The sequence below is a fragment of the Pocillopora damicornis genome, chromosome 1 (assembly GCF_964200805.1).
Source record: "Pocillopora damicornis chromosome 1, jaPocDami1.2, whole genome shotgun sequence".
Lineage (NCBI taxonomy): Eukaryota > Metazoa > Cnidaria > Anthozoa > Scleractinia > Pocilloporidae > Pocillopora > Pocillopora damicornis.
In genome coordinates, this window is record NC_142670.1 from 25,503,120 (window position 1) to 25,522,047 (window position 18,928).

An 18,928-nucleotide genomic window follows, 5' to 3' on the forward strand; every position below is an offset into this window, starting at 1 on the left:
ATGAAGCAAAGTGCCATTCATTGGATCTGTGGTGACGAAGAATGGATTGAAGACAGAGCAAAGGAAATCGGATGCAACAGTCAAGATGGAGCGAGCAGCACATGTATCAGCAGTGCAGAGATTTATAGGGCTAGTAAGGCACCTTCCTTAATTCCTTCAAAACCTTTCAGAAATGTGAGAGCCACTACGCCGCCTGACAAACAAGAATGCGAGTGGATATGGAATCAAGAGATTCAAAGCACCAGTAATCAAGTACTTCAGCGAGGGTGACCCAAACGAGGACTAAGGAGATGCGTCCAAGGACGGGCTTAGCTTTATTAATAATCATGATCTTTTAATTCCATAAGGATTAACCGTGAGTAAATGTAAAGGTCTTTCACGTAAATTAAGTGACACATTCTGACATGTAAAGGAGGCGATTTATGGAAAGAGCGTTTTATCGGATAACCATTCATTTTATTTTATTCTTTGTATCAGTATGATATACTTGACAATGCCAAACTGACGGCTTAAACAGGGCCACTATTAACAAGTTCGAGTTGCACTTCTAATTTTTTTGTTTTTTTATCTTTCAGATTCTTGTCTGATAACCCGTTGAAGAGTTTGCCATCTGACATTTTCGCTACAAATACTAAATTGATTTGGCTGTAAGTTCATTTTTCCTCTATTAAGGGACATCAAACTATATTTGTCTTTGTATTTTAAAACACATTAACTCACTGTTATGTGAAATGTTTTTACCACTTTTAGTTTGAAAAACAAGAAAAATTTAACTTTGATATTATGATTATACGTTGAGACTAACAGATCATATGAAAAAATTAGGAAGGCCAAATAAATTGAACAATGATCCTCGCAGTTGACCTGTATTCTACACAGTTGCAGAAACTGAGAAGCCCAAAGAAAAATTTAGGCTTCAACAGGATTCAAACCCGTGCCTCCCCAAAACCAGTGGGATGCTTCAACTAACTAAGCTAAGACGCCACTCGTTGAGATCAGAGCATATTTTAGAGGGTTCTTCTTTCCCGTAAAAGAAAATTATCATATTTTTTGATGAAAATCAAGCAAAGCAATGATCCCCGCAGGTAACGTGCAATTGCACAACTGCACCTGCGAAGATCATCTGCAGGTCAAAATGAAACGTATTCCTTAAGAAAATCGGATCAAAGTACAAGACAAGGTATCGCAAGAACTTGTGGAATCATGCGAGGAGGAAAATACGATGGTGTATTTGAGAATCAGGAGAGATAACCTTTCTATACGTTTTCGGAGCAACAGATTCGGAAAGGAAACGGGGAACCACAACTTATCGTAAGAAGAACCCCCCCCCAAAAAAAGAAAGCCTGCTTCAGTTCGTCTATAATGGGAAAAGGCCCGAAAGGTGGCCTAGGACCGATGTAGCTGGAGGATTGTTTTCGAGGCCTTATGAGTAGCTTGTTTCTCCGTCAAAGGGTACATAACTGAGTTAGGATAAGCATGACAGACAAAATCTTGCTCGTCTTGACAAGTGAGAATATTAAAAGACACGTATATAGCTGCGCCACTTTGATTTCATAGTAAAATCTCAATAATAATCATTCTGAGTTGTCTACACAATCCTCAGACTGCATTTCAAAACTGAGTTTATTCCACTAGTCATCTGTTTTATTACTTTATATGCATCCCAGCTCTGTCCTTTATTTAGTGTGCTAAAGTTTCTCTGTGCTAAATTTTCATCGAATTCATAGGTACTTGTCTGAAATGCAATTGCACCACCTACCTCCAGGAATCTTTGACAAGAACACACAGCTAAGGTTTCTGTAAGTAACCTCATTTTTTTTCAAAGTGATCGGCGCTCTTAGATTTTTAGTGATGCAATGTAAGCGTTAATAAGATTAACAACATTTGCAAATATTTCATTCATAATATGTATCTGTTTAATAAAATAAATTCACCTATAATGAACACTACTAGTCAACTTTCGCACCTGCAGACTGAGAACTCTAATCTCAGACCAGCTGCACAACAGTTCTAAAGGCCTCCGACTGCTTTTTGTTGTAGTCGTTGCTTTATTAGATTTATCAGATTATTCGTTTCGCTTCGTAAATCAAGAATTAAGTAGCGATCTCCGTGAGAGCGTTCCAGGGCATTTCGCATCGGAAAAAAGTTTTCCCGTAAATTTAAGCTTTGTCCAATAGTCTATCTTTGGTAGCAAGTAAATAAAACAACACCAGTTTCTGGAAATACGTTAAAATAAAACTTTTAGAGCTCTTAGAGCTCTAGAGTCAAAGCTGCTTAAGGTACTTTTTGTCCTCTTGTGACAAAAGTTGAATACCCTGGTCCTCGTATCTCACCGCATGCAGCAAAAAATCTTTTGTATTTTCAATCTGTGTGATATGTAAGGTGTATAAAAAGCATTTTAATTTTGCTATTCGTTTATTCAGGGGTTCGTCATGATTTATTTAAGAACACTCGTTAGACAGCTTTCTGAAATTGGTCAAAAGTACTCTTTCTTTCTTGGTTGATATTGCTCAAGTCTAGACCAGATCATTGAAAACTCCGCTTGATTTCTTCTAATAAGATGTTTGGCTGTATGAAAATATAAAAACATCTTGCACTTATACTTTTAGCGATTTTGCTAGCGTGACAGCTAATTATGCAAATTAATTCACTGGGCAAACTCTGACCGTTTTATATAAGTAGCTCAATAAATCTTATATTTTAGCCATTTTAAGTTGAAAAGATAGTAGGAAAGAGCTTTTGGACCACACGATTGATACTCTAAACATTTCAAAGTCCAAAATTTGACAAATTTTCCTATCTCGTGACGAAAGATATCAACAACAATGCAGCGAATAGCGCTCGGTCAGCATTTTAATGGCAAACTCTTTTTAAAAAATTTGGCTTCTGCCATTTCATATTTGAGTTCTGACAGCTTACGCTATTCAAACCTGTATGAACATTTCAGAGCCAAACTACAGGATTCTATTTAGTGTAACCGGCGATGACAGCACATACAGAAATACACCGTGACCAATGACTCTGTCAAGTATTTCCGTCGTATAATTGTCCTGAACACCTCATGTCTAAATAAAGCAGCGATTGCTCGGATTTCTAGCTGACAGGAACAAATTATATTTGGTGGTCACACCTGTCTGCATAACAGTCTCTGTTCATAACTTTGGAGAGTTCTTATGTAATGATCCTGAATTGCTTCTCCTTTCTAAATAAGCAGTAGTAACATCGTTTTTTGGAATAGAAATCGAGTCGGCAGGAAGAAGATAAATTTTGTCTGCGCACCTGTCTTTACGACAGTTTCTATTCAGAACTTTAGCATAAATCCAATTCAAGTCTTTAATCCATGCATTGATAGCCTCGCCGATGCTGCACAAAAGCCCAGGATTACGCATTTGGAATCCCAAGTAGATTTTTGGGAAAAATGCTCCTTCCTTAAAAAATCTGAGTTTGTTCAAAAAGCTGGGGAAGCGTGCCAGCTGGTGTGCGATGTCATTGCTCTAAGAGATGGTAAAGCGTTATTCCAAGCGGTCGTAGACCATGGAAAGAAGTGCAAGACAGCTATTGATGTTGGACTTCAAACCCTTATGGTCGCCTATCAGAAGGCTCCCACAAAATCACTTAGCACTCAAATACTGAGTATTTATGCTGACAGATTCTCAGCCAACGAGCTTAAACGCATACATCAGCCGTTTGAAAATCTCTCCGACAGACAAATAAAGAAGGCAAGAGCACAGGCGAAGAGTGAGGTGCCTACTGAAAAAATTCCGCGCCACAGAATCCGTATACAACAGCGTCAGCTAGACCACTTCTTAGAGTTCACTATGAGGCCACATTACTTTCAAGACGTAGCCTACGGCACTCACACCATCAAACTTGAGAGTGTTGAAGAGTTTGTCATGCCTAACATGGTGCGCACAGTGGCCAAGTGCACCATCATTAATCAGTGTATGGACCATTGCAAAGAGAATGGATTTGAACCGAAAAGTAAATCCACGATGTGGTGAGTACTAGAAGTTCAAGAGGCCAATCAGAGGAAATCATTGCGACGTCTAGACGATACCGCAGCTGAGGGAGCGGATGGTTTTAAGAATTTTCTCCAAATTATAGACGAACTGGAACGCGTGGGAGCAGTAAAAGGATTAGTGTAAAGAACTTCGGATGAGACGTCAGGAGAGCAAGTTGTATTTCAAGACTACATACCGTAATCAATACAAAGAGGACGATAGGAAATGTGCCAATCACTGTAGGGTCTTTGCACCGAGCAGTGCTGGTGATACTGACTTTCATAGTCAAAGCATGTTCTGAGAGCAGAGAAACAGGATCAGTGCAAGCGGCAAATTCTTGATTCTTTGAAGGGAGATGAAGCATTTATAGTAGTTGACTGGGCAATGAAGTTCATAGCGATCAAGTTCCAGTAAAAGCAAGCAGAATGGTTTGCTCATAGGGGAATCAGTTGCCATGTGAGTAGTGTTGTTGTAAGACAGGAGAAAAGCCTGGAAGTGACCAGCTATGTACACTTTCTTAACAACCGTAAACAAGACTGGTTTTCAGTGCTGTCAGTCCTTGAAAATCTCTTGTCACCATGAATTTACAAAGTCCAGGAATAAAAAAAGCTTTCTAAGATAAGATAAACCAGGTTGCTGTCACAACGGTAAGCTGGTGTCATCCCCACGAGAGCTCAGATATCACCAGGGAATCAAACTCGTGGGGTACGATCATTCTTAGCCGCAAGCTGAAAGGGATATGTGTGACAGGATCCTGTGTCCGTTAAAAGCGTCAATCAGGAGATACTGCAACGAAAGCCATGATGTTGTTTCTGCCAAAGACACAAAGACATCCATACCGCATTGAAAGAGAGACCGGTCAGGGAACGACGGCGTCAGTGTGCATAGTCCAGGAACAGAACTGAACCCTAGAAATTAACAAGATTGCCAATTTCAGCAACTTTGAGTTTACACAAGAGGGCCTGCGCGTTTGGAAAGCGTTCAATGTTGGGCCTGGAAAGTTTATTCAATGGAATTAAAATTGCAATTTGTCCACAGAAAAAGACGGATCTCGCAGAGGAGACTCCATTCTTCCCCCCTACTACTGATTGATAGTTCCTATCAATTCCCTGAGACTGCAGCTGGTTGCAATGAAGATTTTAAGACCTAGGCCGACCTTGACCTCCATATGAACTTGCTAGTTCATCAAGTAAGTCCTGTGCCTGCGAGCATGACTGAAAGTCTTTATGAAAAAGTGAAAAGGGAGTGGGTTCATCACTTTAAGTCATTGTCATAGGGGGGTGAAAGTTCGACTGAACTGGTTGCAGTGGCCACAGAACCTTTGAAAAGTGCTTCACAGCTTCCCATGGGATGGGCTCTTCATAAGAGAGGTGCACGTGTACGACTTCCGCAAAACGTCTGGCAGTACTTGACACAGAAATTTAATATTGTACGAGACACTGGCAGAAGACAAGACCCAGAGCAAGTAGCAAAGGACATGCGCACTGCTTGCACTGTAGATGGAGAGAGAATGTTCGATGAAACAGAGTGGTTATCCAACATACAGATTCAGGGTTTCTTCTCGAGATTGTGCCTTAAACAGCGATCTAAAATATAACAAGAATCGGATGATACCACAGACGCAGACGACGAAGACGACGACTTGATAGAGGCACCCGAGTCTGATGTAGACGAAGAGTGTTTGAGAGAGGCCTGGAAAACAGTAATGGATGAGATAGGACTGAAACATCCAATCATGTTTGATGTCTATGATGTGTGCTCGTTGGAAAAAGAGTGAAGGTTTCCTAACCTCAAAGTCAAGATACTAAGAGAAATGTGCCATCATTTTGAGCTCGCATTCAAAATGCGAGATACAGAGGCAGCACTTCTTGCAAAAATAGAGGAAATGATTTCGGAGTGGAGTTGTTATGCAGTCTAATTATGACGTCCACTGCGACTGCGATATCCTTTTTCACAAGAACTCTCGAAAGTTATGAACAGAGACTGTTATGCAGACAGATGTGACCACCAAATATCATTTTTTCCTGTCAGCTAGAAATCCGAGCAATCGCTGCTCTATTTAGACGTGAGAGGTATTCAGGACAATTATACGATGGAATTTCGTGACGGAGTCACTGGTCACGTTGTATTTCAGTGTGTGCTGTTATCGCCGGTTACACGAAATAGAATCCTGTATTTGGTTCTGAAATGTTCATACAGGTTTGAATAGCGTAAGCTGTCAGAACTAAAATATGAAATAGCAGAAGCCAAGTTTTTCTAAAAGAGTTTGTCATTAAAATGTTGACCGAGCGTTAATCAAATTATGATATTCGATGCATTTTTGTTGACGTCTTTCGTCACGAGATAGTAAAATTTGTCAAATTCTGGCCTTTTAAAATTTTTAGAGTATCAATCGGCGTAGTCTGAAAGCTCTTTCATACTATCTTTTCAACTTAAAATGGTTAAAATCTAAGATTTATTAAGCTACTTCTATAAAACGGTCGGAGTTTGCTCAATGCATAATCGGCTGTCACTCTAGCAAAATCGCTAAAAGTTTGAAGTCACCACGGCGAAGAAAATTAATAGATGCAAGATTTTTTAATATTTTTCTGCAGCCAAACATCTTATAAGAAGAAATCAAGCAGAGTTTTCAATGGTCAGGTCTGGATTTAAGCAATATCAACCGAGAAAGAAAGAGTACTTTTGACCAATTTCAGAAAGCTGTCTAACGAGTGTTTTTAAATAAATTATGACGAACCTCTGAAAAAACGAATATCAAAATTGAAATGCTTTTTAAATACCAGACATATCACACAGTTTAAAAATACAAAGGATTTTTTTCTACATGCCTTGTGATACGAAGACCAGGCTATTCAACTTTTGAAATTTTCGATGTCGAAAGAGGTCAAAAAAAGGCCTTTTGCAGCTTTGACCTTTGAGAGCTCTAAAAGTTTTATTTTAACGTACTTCCAGAAAATAATGTGGTTTTATTTACTTGCTACCAAAGATAGTTTATTGGGAAAAGTTTGAGGGAAAACTTTTTTTCCAATGCGAAATGCCCTGGACTGCTCTTACGGAGATCGCCACTTAATATATCAAGCATCATGAAGATCATACATCGACTGTTGCATTCTGCATCTTTGTCCAGGACTGACCGTTTATGAGATCTCAATGTCTGTATAACAGGCATCAAGAAGTGCCTTCATTTAATAAAAAGATCATTCCAATTTTCATCGTTAACAAATTTCCATATCTATGTCACATTAAATTAGAATCTTATGTTGTAAAATGAGTAAACGGTGAAGTTAGCACAAACAACTCTTTGCTCAATGACACAGATGCCGACTTTTGCTCACAAGTCATAGGAACCGTAACTATCTTCGAAAACAGCCCTGAAAGGTTTCAGTAGTACCCCTATCTTAGCAGATAAACTTCTGGTGGATCTTTAAACTAATTGTCAGTTTTATATGGTAAATAACGCAGACGCCTGAATGACAACGACATGAAAGGGTTGAGTGGAAGTGCCTTCAAAAACTTGACAATGCTAAAGGAACTGTAAGTTAATTTACTGTTGTGGAAGGAAAACTGTTTTTGTAACGCAGCAGCATTCCCCTCTCTTACTGCCTTGTTTATACTTGTTTTTCCAATTAACTTTTTTCCTTTCTCTTTTCTTCCCTTCCCCTCAGTGATCAAAAGACAAGTCAGTAAATACCTGTTTTAATAAAACTAAACATATTTTTTTACATACAGCTCACATATACATATTTTTTAATTTCAACACAGATGGTTGCAAGACAACAACTTCACTGAATTGCCCCCTAATTTATTCCAAGATCTAAAAAACTTGAAAGAACTGTAAGTTATTTCATACAAAGCTTTCTCCTTGTTTTAACTCAATAACTACATAAAGTGTTCCAACACTTAGTAAAATTTTCCTCTCTTTTATTAAATCACTGCTAGTGTATTTAAACACAGATTCTGTCAGTATCAAACTTTTCTTCCCTTTCCCTAATAAGAGCATATAGAAAGAAAATAGAAATAAAATGTTTTCCAGTTGCAAATTTTAAAATATTTCCATCTGCACTTACAACACATTTTAAAATTGAACCATCTGAGATTTTGTGTTCGTTGCTGAATTGACATTTCAGTGACAACGATCATACATACAACAATGAAATTCACGCATGTTATGAATATCAGAGTTGTTTTTATGGGTTATCTTTCTCCGTTTTGAACCATGTTGGCATATTTTCTTAGATCACGAGCTTAAAGATTTCATTATTGATCCACGAGAGGCAGCCATTGCCTTTGTTGGGGAAAAGAGTTCAGTGTGCACGCAGATTTCAAGTTTTCAGTGGCCTTCGATTGCTTTTTGTTATAAATATTGCCCAAACTACATGAATGAAGTGACTCTTAAATGTTCTCTCTACTATAAGACAAAAAATTGCATGTGTACGACTGCGAACTGCTCTTTGTTCTTTGGTTGTTTCTGATGACCAGAATCTTAATGTATTTTTGCTTATAAATTTCAGATCGCAGACTTAATGAAAATTTATTATCTTGTCTCGTCATTTCTATCAGCTATTTGTCAAATAACAAGTTGAAGAGTCTACCAGACAGACTTTTCAACAGCCTTTCCAAGCTGACATATCTGTAAGTGAGCTAATTATTTAACCAAGGAGATAACTGGATAAAATCAAGTGATCATTTTTAAAATATTCTTTCCAGCACAGCCGTGAAACACCATGAAGTTTTCCTGCTCGTATTTGCAAATCTTAATTGAATTAGACGATGCTATCTTATCTATTTGTTGTGCTTTGGTTAGTAATGTTAAGTTACTTTAAGATGTAAGAATTAAATAGCTTCTGTTTAAATAGCAACCTTAACAATTCTCAGATTTCAGTTGGTAGCTCTAACATAAGCAAAATCTTTGTAACTGTGTAATAATTGTTTTCAGGGATTTATCAAACAATGAGCTTGAAAATCTGCCAGCGTATGCTTTCAGAAACATTAGAGCGGTAAAATTTCTGTAAGTAAGATTGATATCGGCCCAAAATATTAAAAATTGTTTCAAAGGATTTTCTTGAAAATATCAGCACTTGGTGACTATAACAGCTTCTTAGTGAATGACAACTTACATTGTAATTTACTTCTGGAATGCAAAGGTTTTTTTTTTTGTTTCCTTTTTATCCGAGTAAACAATATCTAAGAATTTGTTGTATTGCCAGATCAAACTACCCTAGCACTAATTTTGTAATTTGTAACAGAGAGTGAACTTGAGAGTTTTCGCGCTTAATCTTGAGATCATTATAGATATGTCTGTGTTCTTTGAAGATTAAGATATAAACATTGGGAGCTATTTTACTGGAAAACGTTGCCATTCCCTGCCTTAACCACAAACGTTGCTTAATAAAAAAAGTAGGGCTAAAGATATCACTACCACATGAGCACATTTCAGTCTAAACTGCACATGATGCTTTCTTCAGGAAAGTGGAGTACAACAAAATTGAGAAGCTTCATGAAGATCAGTTCCAAGGCTTGGTGGAGCTATTAGATTTGTAAGTGCATTTAGAGTTTAAACCGTTTTCCATAATGATCTGAATCTCAAACCGTATACAGTTATATTATTTTACTGTTAACTCCGTTATTTCTCAAATAAAATTTGCCTTACCCAATCATATTATGTTACTGCATTTTAATATTTATTTCATTATCCGTTTCACCTTTTTAAGATATCTGTCGGAGAACAAAATCGAGGCTCTGCCTGATAAAATTTTCAAGGGCGTTAAAAAGCTCAGATCTCTGTGAGTACAGTTAACCACATACAAAACTTCAAGAATATTTGAAGTGATAGAATGAATATGATATCAGCGTTCAAAATCTGAGATTTCAGTTAACAAATTTAACATGATGTAGGACAGACGTGGTGCAAGTCATCTGGCTTAACAAAGCAATGATTTATATATATATATATATATTGCACTAAAAATGTGCTTTTATATAACATTCTTTTGGTACGTCAAGTTGGATATTATAAAAAACGGCAACAAACATCATGAAGATCTATGTAGTCTTACCTAGAATTCCATGTGAATTTATTAGGATGAGGAATATGACAACTGCAAGCCCCGTTTAGGTGTTAATTGTAAATTATTACGTTCTTCCTTTTAGCAATATCTTCGGCAATAGGATACAAAACGTTACTAGCACGACTTTCAACTACGCCCACGAATTGCGATTTTTGTAAGTTCACTGCAAATGACAGATGTTCATCTAGGCAACAAAACTTTGTTGCATATATTGAAATCGGATAACACGTAGGCGAGTATTCTTGTGATTTTGTTTTGTCAAAGAAAAGACCCGTGCATGCTGATTTTGGAAAATAACAAATATACCAAAGCAATGTTTCACTGGATGAGTCCGGAAAGAGACTTTTATACAGCGAACGAACTCAACCGAATGGGCTGCCAAGTCCATAAAATCATTAGCCATCAAAAATTTCCAAAAAAGCAGGACGAGACTTATCTTAGGCTAAATGATAAATTTTGGAAAAAATCTTTGAGAAAATCTCAAGCTAGGGTCCGTACTGAAGATCCTCAGCTAGGATTCTTGATTTTGTCTTTTTGGACAGTCTATTTGAACATTAACATTAGCTCAATGAATCTTATTATTGAAATTCATTTTTTTAGGTTATTTATTATATAAACCAACCTAATACTCACATCATGATTACTTGAAATTACAGGTTTATGCATTACAACCTGATGGCTGAACTTCCTAAAGGCTTTTTCAAGCATTTGACGCACATCATTAGAGTGTAAGATTCCATAACGATCCTTTCCTTCACTCCCCCTTCAAAAGATCATTTTAATAATAGTCTATGTTATTAATCAATTAATGATTATTGATGGATTTCAACGATGCAATTATAAAGTGTTATTTCTTCTTTTTTTTCTTTTTTTTTTGAATCCCAGAACCTTGGACACCAACCTGATGTGCTGCCATCTCGATCTTTTCAGGCAGGATGCTGATTGCGAATACTCCTTCAATGACAACTTCGCAAGCTGCCACTCCATGTTCCGCCACCATGCTCCAAGGAGAACTCTTTGGATTGTCGGTCTTCTCTCGTTACTAGGGTCTATATTCGTAGTTGGGTGGCAGTATTGCTACACTGATAACAATGTGGTCCAGTCTATCATGTTGGTGAATCTGGGTGTATCTGACGGTATCATGGGTATATACCTTATCATTATAGGTATAAAAGATCTGCAATGGTCAGGGGAATACTACCTGCATGACTATGAGTGGCGAACCGGTTGGTTTTGCCATTTCAATGGTGCCATGTCTGTCTTTTCAAGTGAAGTGTCAGTGATGATGATTTCTCTGATTGCATGGGACAGACTCAAAAACATCGTGTTTCCTTTCACCTTTGCAAAAATTACCCCAAGGCAGACCCGTATAATGTGTGTAGTTATCTGGCTGGTGGGAGGCGTCATGGCATTCCTTCCCTTGTCTGGAATGCACTATTTCAGTGAGAGGTATTACGGTAATAATGTAGTGTGCCTGCCCCTGCAGCTTTCCCCTGAATTACAAGAAGGCTGGGAATACTCCACTTCCATCTTTATCGTTTTGAATTTTTCCCTATTCATCTTCATCACGGTTGCTTATATTGCCATATTGTGGAAATCATGGTCGTCAAGCAGACGGCTTGGTGCACATAGAACTGTTCGTGAAATACGAGCAAGAGCACAAAGTGCACAGGCTAAAAGAGAAAGAGCACTTGCCAAAAGAATCTTCTTCATTATTCTGACCGATTTCTTGTGTTGGATGCCAATCATTGCTATCGGCATCCGGTCCCACGTCGAGAAAACATTTGACCCCCCTGGTGATCTGGCAGTATGGATTGCAGTGTTCGCTCTGCCGATCAATTCAGCTATCAACCCTTTGCTGTATACACTTTCTACCCCACAGGTAACATGTGTTTTTTTGTTGTTACTTTGGAATAGCACCTACCGTTATGTTCAAATTTGCTCTCGTGTCAGAGCGGGCTGGCAACTTAATTTGTAATTGTAACGATTGACATACAAAACAAGTGTGAAAAACGTCAATGACCGGACGGATTTTGTCAGCTTCTCCACCGTTGACTTCAACCATAAAGACCAACGTGACTTCTTAATACGTTACTTGAAAGTCTTTACGTAAACCGTCCAATATATTTTGAATGTCTAGGTGCAGGCTGTGTTGAAACCAAAACTGAGGAAGCTGTGGTCCAATGTTCGATCTATTTTTAGCAGAGGACAAAATCAAGAAGGTACAGTTTTAAGATCCATTCAAAAATACCATGATAACAACAATTATATTCCAAACCTTGAAATGAACAAGCTTTTATCACATTGAGTATTAGCAACCCAGTTTTCTCTAAGTTACTTATGTCATTTTTACTCTCAAGGCTTTCAAGAGGGAAGAGGGTGGAACTGGTATGAAATCGTAGAAAACTGATGTATTTTTTTTAATTTTTTCGAATAAGAAACTGAGCAAATTATTGAAACCAAAGAGGTACAACTGACAATATGTAAAGTTATAATACGTGGCAGACGTAGAAGAGAAAACAAGAGTGATTCTAAACAGAGAGAGGATCAATGTATTAAATCATTTAAATCATAGAGTTCAACGAAAGCAAAAACGCGATTAGAAATCATGCTTTCAGCTCGATTTTTGAAGGTTTGTATCTCTACAGCCATGTATTAGGAACATTGAGACAAATGGTTGTCATTGGGACAAAATTTTTCAAATAAGATGCTGGCCAAAACTCACTCCGCTGCAAACAATTCTCAAAAAATAAATGGCTATACAGCTGTCTTAAATTATAAGGTAAAGATACATTCCGAATGTAGGACTTTTTTTTTCTTTGGATAAACCTGACAATGGCCAATAATTTTTTGTTGATGTTACTCTTTCATATAAAAGAAGCAGAAAATGATCAACAGGGACAGACTGGAAATGGAGATGAACATGCTAACGTCGAAGATGGTAAAAATAGAGTGCTTCTTAGTATAGTCACATACGAAATAACTTCTCCACGCCTTAGTAGGGTTCTTTGTGTGATACTTTTCTTTCCTTTCTCTTTTCTATACTTAATTCCTTTTTTTCATTTTCTTCCCTGTAGGAGAGCAAATTGAAATGCAGGTGTTGGAACACAACGAAATCCCAGAAGTGGAAGCCCCTGAATTGCCTGCACCGCAGCCAGGTCATTTAATAAATATTAATAGGAGTTTTGATGCCAACGATAAAGCTGTAATTGACTTTGCAATCCAACTCTCTTGGCGGGCATGTATATTCTAATTAATTAACCTGGCAAATATTAGCTCTCTCAAATTAAAATACCTATAAAAACTACAGCATTCCTTTTCTGCTCTGATAATTTCTGTTGGAGCATTTTGAGAAAGGATAGATTGAGGAATGGTTTCCCATGTGACAATAATGGGATAAAATTAGGTTATATTACTTTTGGTTGATAAGTTACCTCCCGATGTTCTGGTGATAAATTGCCTTATGTACTTTTAAGACCTCCACTCATGAGATCCCCATTCCTTTACAATAATAATCTGTTATGGAATATTGTGGAAGGAAGATACCATCGTCCTCCATATGACACGGTTGTAGTAAATAAATGATACGTATATGTTGACAATGATCATTCATTGTTTCCAGTTTTCAATTATATTGTATGAAGAATAACTTAAAGATAACAATTTGCTCTGTTGACAGTAATTGAACAAGCCTGTAGAGTGGAAGCGAATCCATCTTCCTCAGGTAAAAAAATATTTATGAACGGAATATAAAAGGAGGTACAGACAAGCGCTTTATTTACGTGAGTAGTATTGCAAAAATTACAATTGCACAATGTGACTTCAACTGCAAATTGCACTTTACCTACCGGTCATAAGAATCGCCAAAATGAAGACAGGTAATGTGTTGTAACAACTGCATTTTGCAGAGGTATCATTCCAGCAACCATTTTCATGCAATCAAATTAACTTGTAGATTTAAATGTGAGCTTTGTAACTCAGTGATATTTTATCAATCAATAAATAATTGAATATATCTGAAATTCTGACGTACCTAAAAAAAAAAAAAAGAGAAATTCATTGCAGAATAAAACATGAACCATAAGCATTTTGAAACGTTTTACTCTACTTGTTCTTTAAAACAGATTATCAGGGGGATTTCGACATCAGAACAGCCACTGCAAAGACTGTGGAAGGTAAACACCTTTTCATTTTTCATTCAATTTTTTTGGAAATTTCGTAACTCTAAAAAAAAAAACAGCGAATGGTTGCTGGTGCAACCAAGCTGGCGCACTTGGTACACTTGATTGCATGGTTTTGTATGTCACACCAGTAAGATTGGGGTTAACATGTTAACGCTTAATCACTAACCAAATCACAGATTCTAAGTCTGTCATATGAAAAAATTGACGAGAGTAGCTTGTCGGTCTCTATTTCCGGTAAGATACAAAACCCTTCGTCAGTTACTAAACCTAATGGGTCGATTAACTTTAGAAAGTCTTATTGGAAAGTTTGTTGTCTTCAAAGACTTAAGACTTAGTTGCGTTATAAATGTAACTAACGTAACTTTCAATAAAAAATCTAATTTTACACAGCTGGTAAATCTGAGGAGCAGGTGGAGATTGAAGAGATTTCAGTGCTCAGTAACAAAGGTAAAGGAGATAATGGTTTTTGATTGGTCACTATAGAGATGAAGGTATTTAGTGAGTAATTAAAAGATCTCTTTTACTTTGGTAGTCACTGGGACAATTCCAGTGTGGAAATTGGTGAAACATTAATGATTTTAACTCTAAGTACAAAGACAAAATTTAATGACTGTATACTAACTTACTTTGTATCAAATAAATCATTTTCTAAAGAAGCCAAAAAAGCTGAAGAAGAAAAGACGACGCATGAACCTGACATGGATGTCGCAGAGGAAGGTAACATTTTTTTATAAATCAGAAGAAATAAACTCAGATTGATCCACACATGCTTTGTAAGGTGACGCATAATCATTCCATTCTATTGACAGAAGGTTACTTGAAGTGCTCTGTCGAAAGGTCGTGATTCACATCGGGAGGTGACTAAATTGAGAAAAAAAAAAGACACCACTTGAGTATTATTATACCTCCTGGTAACGAAGAGCCATAACTTTTTATACAACGCTAAAATCCAACATTTATGAATCTATTGAACCGTTTTACATGTTTGTTTGTTTGTTTTTTTTTTAAGTGATACAGTAGATACAGAAAACATAGCCGCCACTTACCACAACTCATTGAATGGAAATAGTGACTGCTGTGTACCTCAGTTTTCAAAACACTTCAACACAGACATGCACAAGTTTATTGAGCTTTGATAAGTGGCAGCTCTCTTTTCTGTGTTTGTGAAAATTATTATTGTATCACTTAAAAGAAAATGAGCGCATTGTATTTCAATCTCTTTTTGTATTCCATCCAGGGGAAGGAGAGGTGTTTGATACCAGGCTTTAGTTCTTTGTTTTCGAACCAAGGTAAATGCTTACTACGTCTGCTTTGATTCTGAATACCGCTGACTAAAGGGATTTTGAAAACAAATCTCCCTAAAGAAAATGTTTTTTTTCTGTTACATGTATCTTTCCAATCTTATAGAAAAAGTGTAATATTTGAGATGTAGGGTGAAAATCTGATGCTTTACCGTGTACATGCATGTATAGTTGACTCGTGATTATTTCAACTATCAATTTCTTGAACCCGATCTATATTCTGAATCAAAAGTGACTTTTTTGATGCCATTCACAAAGCGTAACTCTATCATAACTTTTTTAACTCCTTGGCTAACTCAAACCAGTTTCAAATTAGAGATTTCACTGCAACTGTCGTGTTTGAAGTTATTGGAGATGAAGAAGGAAGTCTGATTTATCATAGCTGTAATGTGCTGCTTGTCTTTTTTCAAAGTCACTTGCCAATTTTTTCGGGCAGCCCATTAATTCTTGGCACTAAGGGTACCAAAACATTTTCAAGCTAATCAATTTTTTCTATGCTTTTGTGATGTATGATTTGAAATAGTATAATTTAAAAAAAAAACTTCTGGGTGGCTAATACGCTGCACTGGCGAGTGCTCTCTTTGCATATGCTTGTATATTCATATGTGCCTTCTGTCCTTAATGCACTGACCAGCTTCCTGATTGACAGTCTGATCACCTGACTTTCTGTGCAACTGGCCGGTGAGCCGTCAAATTGAATTGACTAGCTAAGCTATGACTACTGGCTGACTGACAGGTGGGCTAATTATCTGCCTGACTGTCTGCCGGACTCTCCACATAGCCAGTTGGCATGGTTATAACTAACTAAGTTGTATTATGGCTGCAAAACACTTCAACACAGACATGTAGACATTCAATGCTTGACTGACTGACTGTCGGATCAGTAGATCAAACAAGCAATTAATCGATAAGTAACTTTTACATTAATTGATGAGCGCGCTTTTTTCCTTTGCCTCTGACAGTTTACAAGAGCCAAAAACATTGCCATTAGTATAGCGACCGCGAGGGCTAGAGAAAAACTAAAAAAGTGCCAGGAAAAGGAGAAAAATTATTCTAGTAATCAATTCATACTGTCTATGGTAACATCTTAGTCTTTAATTTCTTTTTCTTAGATTTAATGTTAACAATACCTAGGAACTTTGTTGTTTGAACTAATCATTGTACACCTAGTGCTCTATCTATCAGTACGTCTTTCTTTTGTTTTGTTTTGATCGTTTTTGGTTTGCTTGTTTGTTTCTTTTTGTAACATATAAATTTACCTAACACTTTGAGTCTGTTAGTTTTAGCGTATTTCTAAAGACCATGATTGCTACACCGCAGTTAAGTCGGATAGCTCAAGACGGAACACAACAATATCAGGGGTGTAGCCAGCCTAGAGTCCTGTACCTCTTAACTTTTATCACATCACTCGTGCAAATTCTGAAACAAAAATTGAACTTTCTTAGGGTTTAGGCCAACGACAAGTCGAAAAGCTGGCTATGCTCCTAATGTGATCAGATATTCTATCCTGCATGCTGATCTTTCCATTATTAATTAATTAATTATTAATTATTAATTATCTGTGTAACTGTTTTGATAAAGAACACCTCACTGGTTTTAAAAGTAATGTTTAAGCTCATTTCCATGGAAAATGTTAAGTTTATTCGGAGTTTACTCCTAGTTTAGAGGGGATTTGATATCCCTGAAGAACTTTCTTTTAGAGTTCCTAATGAGGAAAACAGCAAAGAGGGTTAATAATGTGATTATAACAGAAAACTAACGGGGTGTAATAAGAATTACTAGAGATTAATCTGTATGACAACTATTTAGATAACTGACATCTAGGTTTTGTTTAAACGCGAAAAATCACTTTAAATTTGATAAGAAGAACTTAGAAAAATGCACGGGTGGAAGAAGTCCACTTATTAGATATTTGAGGGTACTCTAGTAATCCAAATAGTCCATTTCTTAACATTTAAGAACTCATCCGCGAGCATTAAAGTCATAAGTGACGTTAATTTTGGGTTGCATATTATATCAAAGAACTTCGACTTGCGGTTAAGATTTCCGAAGTAAGTAGACGTTAGGCAGTACAACAACAATATGAATAGTTTGAACATTATTAGAGTATTCAGAGTACGTGTTGGGTTGTTTAATTTTGTTAGTATCTAAATACGTCACACAAAAAAAGAAGAACAATTACTGGATAAGACGTCATGCATTAGAGATTTAACAACTTATTGAATGACCTAAGTAGCTCATTTCTAGAATTTTTATAACTCGTATGAGAGCATAATGATAGCTAAAAGGTAGAGTGACGTCTATTTTCGCTATGTTACCAAGTTCTTTATGAACGCAAATTCCTTAAAAAGAAATTAGGAAGATGTTGTGGTAACGAGTGACAAGTCAGATATAGGATATTAAGTGGTACAACAACAGTTTGAATAGTTCCCTTCCACAACAAGCTTGTGTGAGTGCTTTGCATGCAAACTACGTCTAGAATTGTTAGAGGAAAATAGACTAGGTCAGAATTCGTTTGTTAGAGATTTTGTAGAATGAAAATTATTCAAATAGGTCATGTCTCAGAGTTTTTATAACTCGTTTGCGAGCATTAGTGAACTCTGTCATGGCTGAAGCCTGCTTCTTTACATAATTCGTCATTGTTATTAACATTAACTTGAAAATCAAAAAAAGGAAAAAAGAAAAAAGGTCTTAGAATACCATTAACTTAGATATTTAGTAGAGTTTTTAAGTCTAATTTTGTAGCCCATTTCTAGATTTTTTAACTCACAACGAGAATTCTAGTTCATTTTAGTATGTGGTATTCTTTTATATCTTTGTTAAAACGGGATCATCAACATGGCTTCTACAGTAAGAAAAACTTGAATGTGTTAGTGGCTTTTTGAGGGAAGTCACATAGAGTTACGAGCAGGGGTTCACGATCCACTGTAAAACGTTAACTAAGACTTCAATAAAACATCTTTAAGACCTTACACATGAGTCCGTTCTCAGTTTACCCTATAAAGGTTTCTAAGTCATGCGTCGGGTTCATCCACAGTGTGGATTATGTGCCACAATGACCTACGACAAGAAAAGTGATACAAAATTTGTTTTTTGTATCTCTCGTGATGTTGAACTTTTTGTTTTAATGAATTATTCAGTTCGAATTTTTCCCAAAAACTGAGTCGTTTTCTTTTGACATGATGTATAATGAATCTCCTTGACGCGACTCTTTTTGGGGGTTTTTGGTTACCCCTGATGTAAAATAAGGGATAACTAAAATATATTTCTGGGAGGTTAGAAAATATTTCTAAACTTTACATTTTCTATCCAAAGACTTCCTCCAAGGGTGGGTGGGAGTGACGGTTAGTATTTCAAAAACCCCTAGATATGAG

At 36.7% G+C, this 18,928-nt stretch overlaps 1 protein-coding gene across 1 annotated transcript; it reads left to right on the forward strand.

Moving 5' to 3' along the window:
* On the forward strand, positions 1 to 17,076 carry LOC149052938 (uncharacterized). The gene is made up of 19 exons (XM_089182081.1): positions 1 to 266; positions 576 to 647; positions 3,353 to 3,997; positions 8,562 to 8,633; positions 8,938 to 9,009; positions 9,467 to 9,538; positions 9,713 to 9,784; positions 10,152 to 10,223; positions 10,726 to 10,797; positions 10,955 to 11,951; positions 12,210 to 12,291; positions 12,948 to 13,010; positions 13,147 to 13,227; positions 13,749 to 13,793; positions 14,194 to 14,244; positions 14,644 to 14,700; positions 14,908 to 14,970; positions 15,491 to 15,542; positions 16,517 to 17,076. Exons 1-18 carry the CDS (start codon positions 1 to 3, stop codon positions 15,520 to 15,522), a joined length of 2,886 nt encoding a protein of 961 aa, XP_089038207.1. The 3' UTR covers positions 15,523 to 15,542; positions 16,517 to 17,076.
* Positions 17,077 to 18,928: the final 1,852 nt, after the last annotated feature.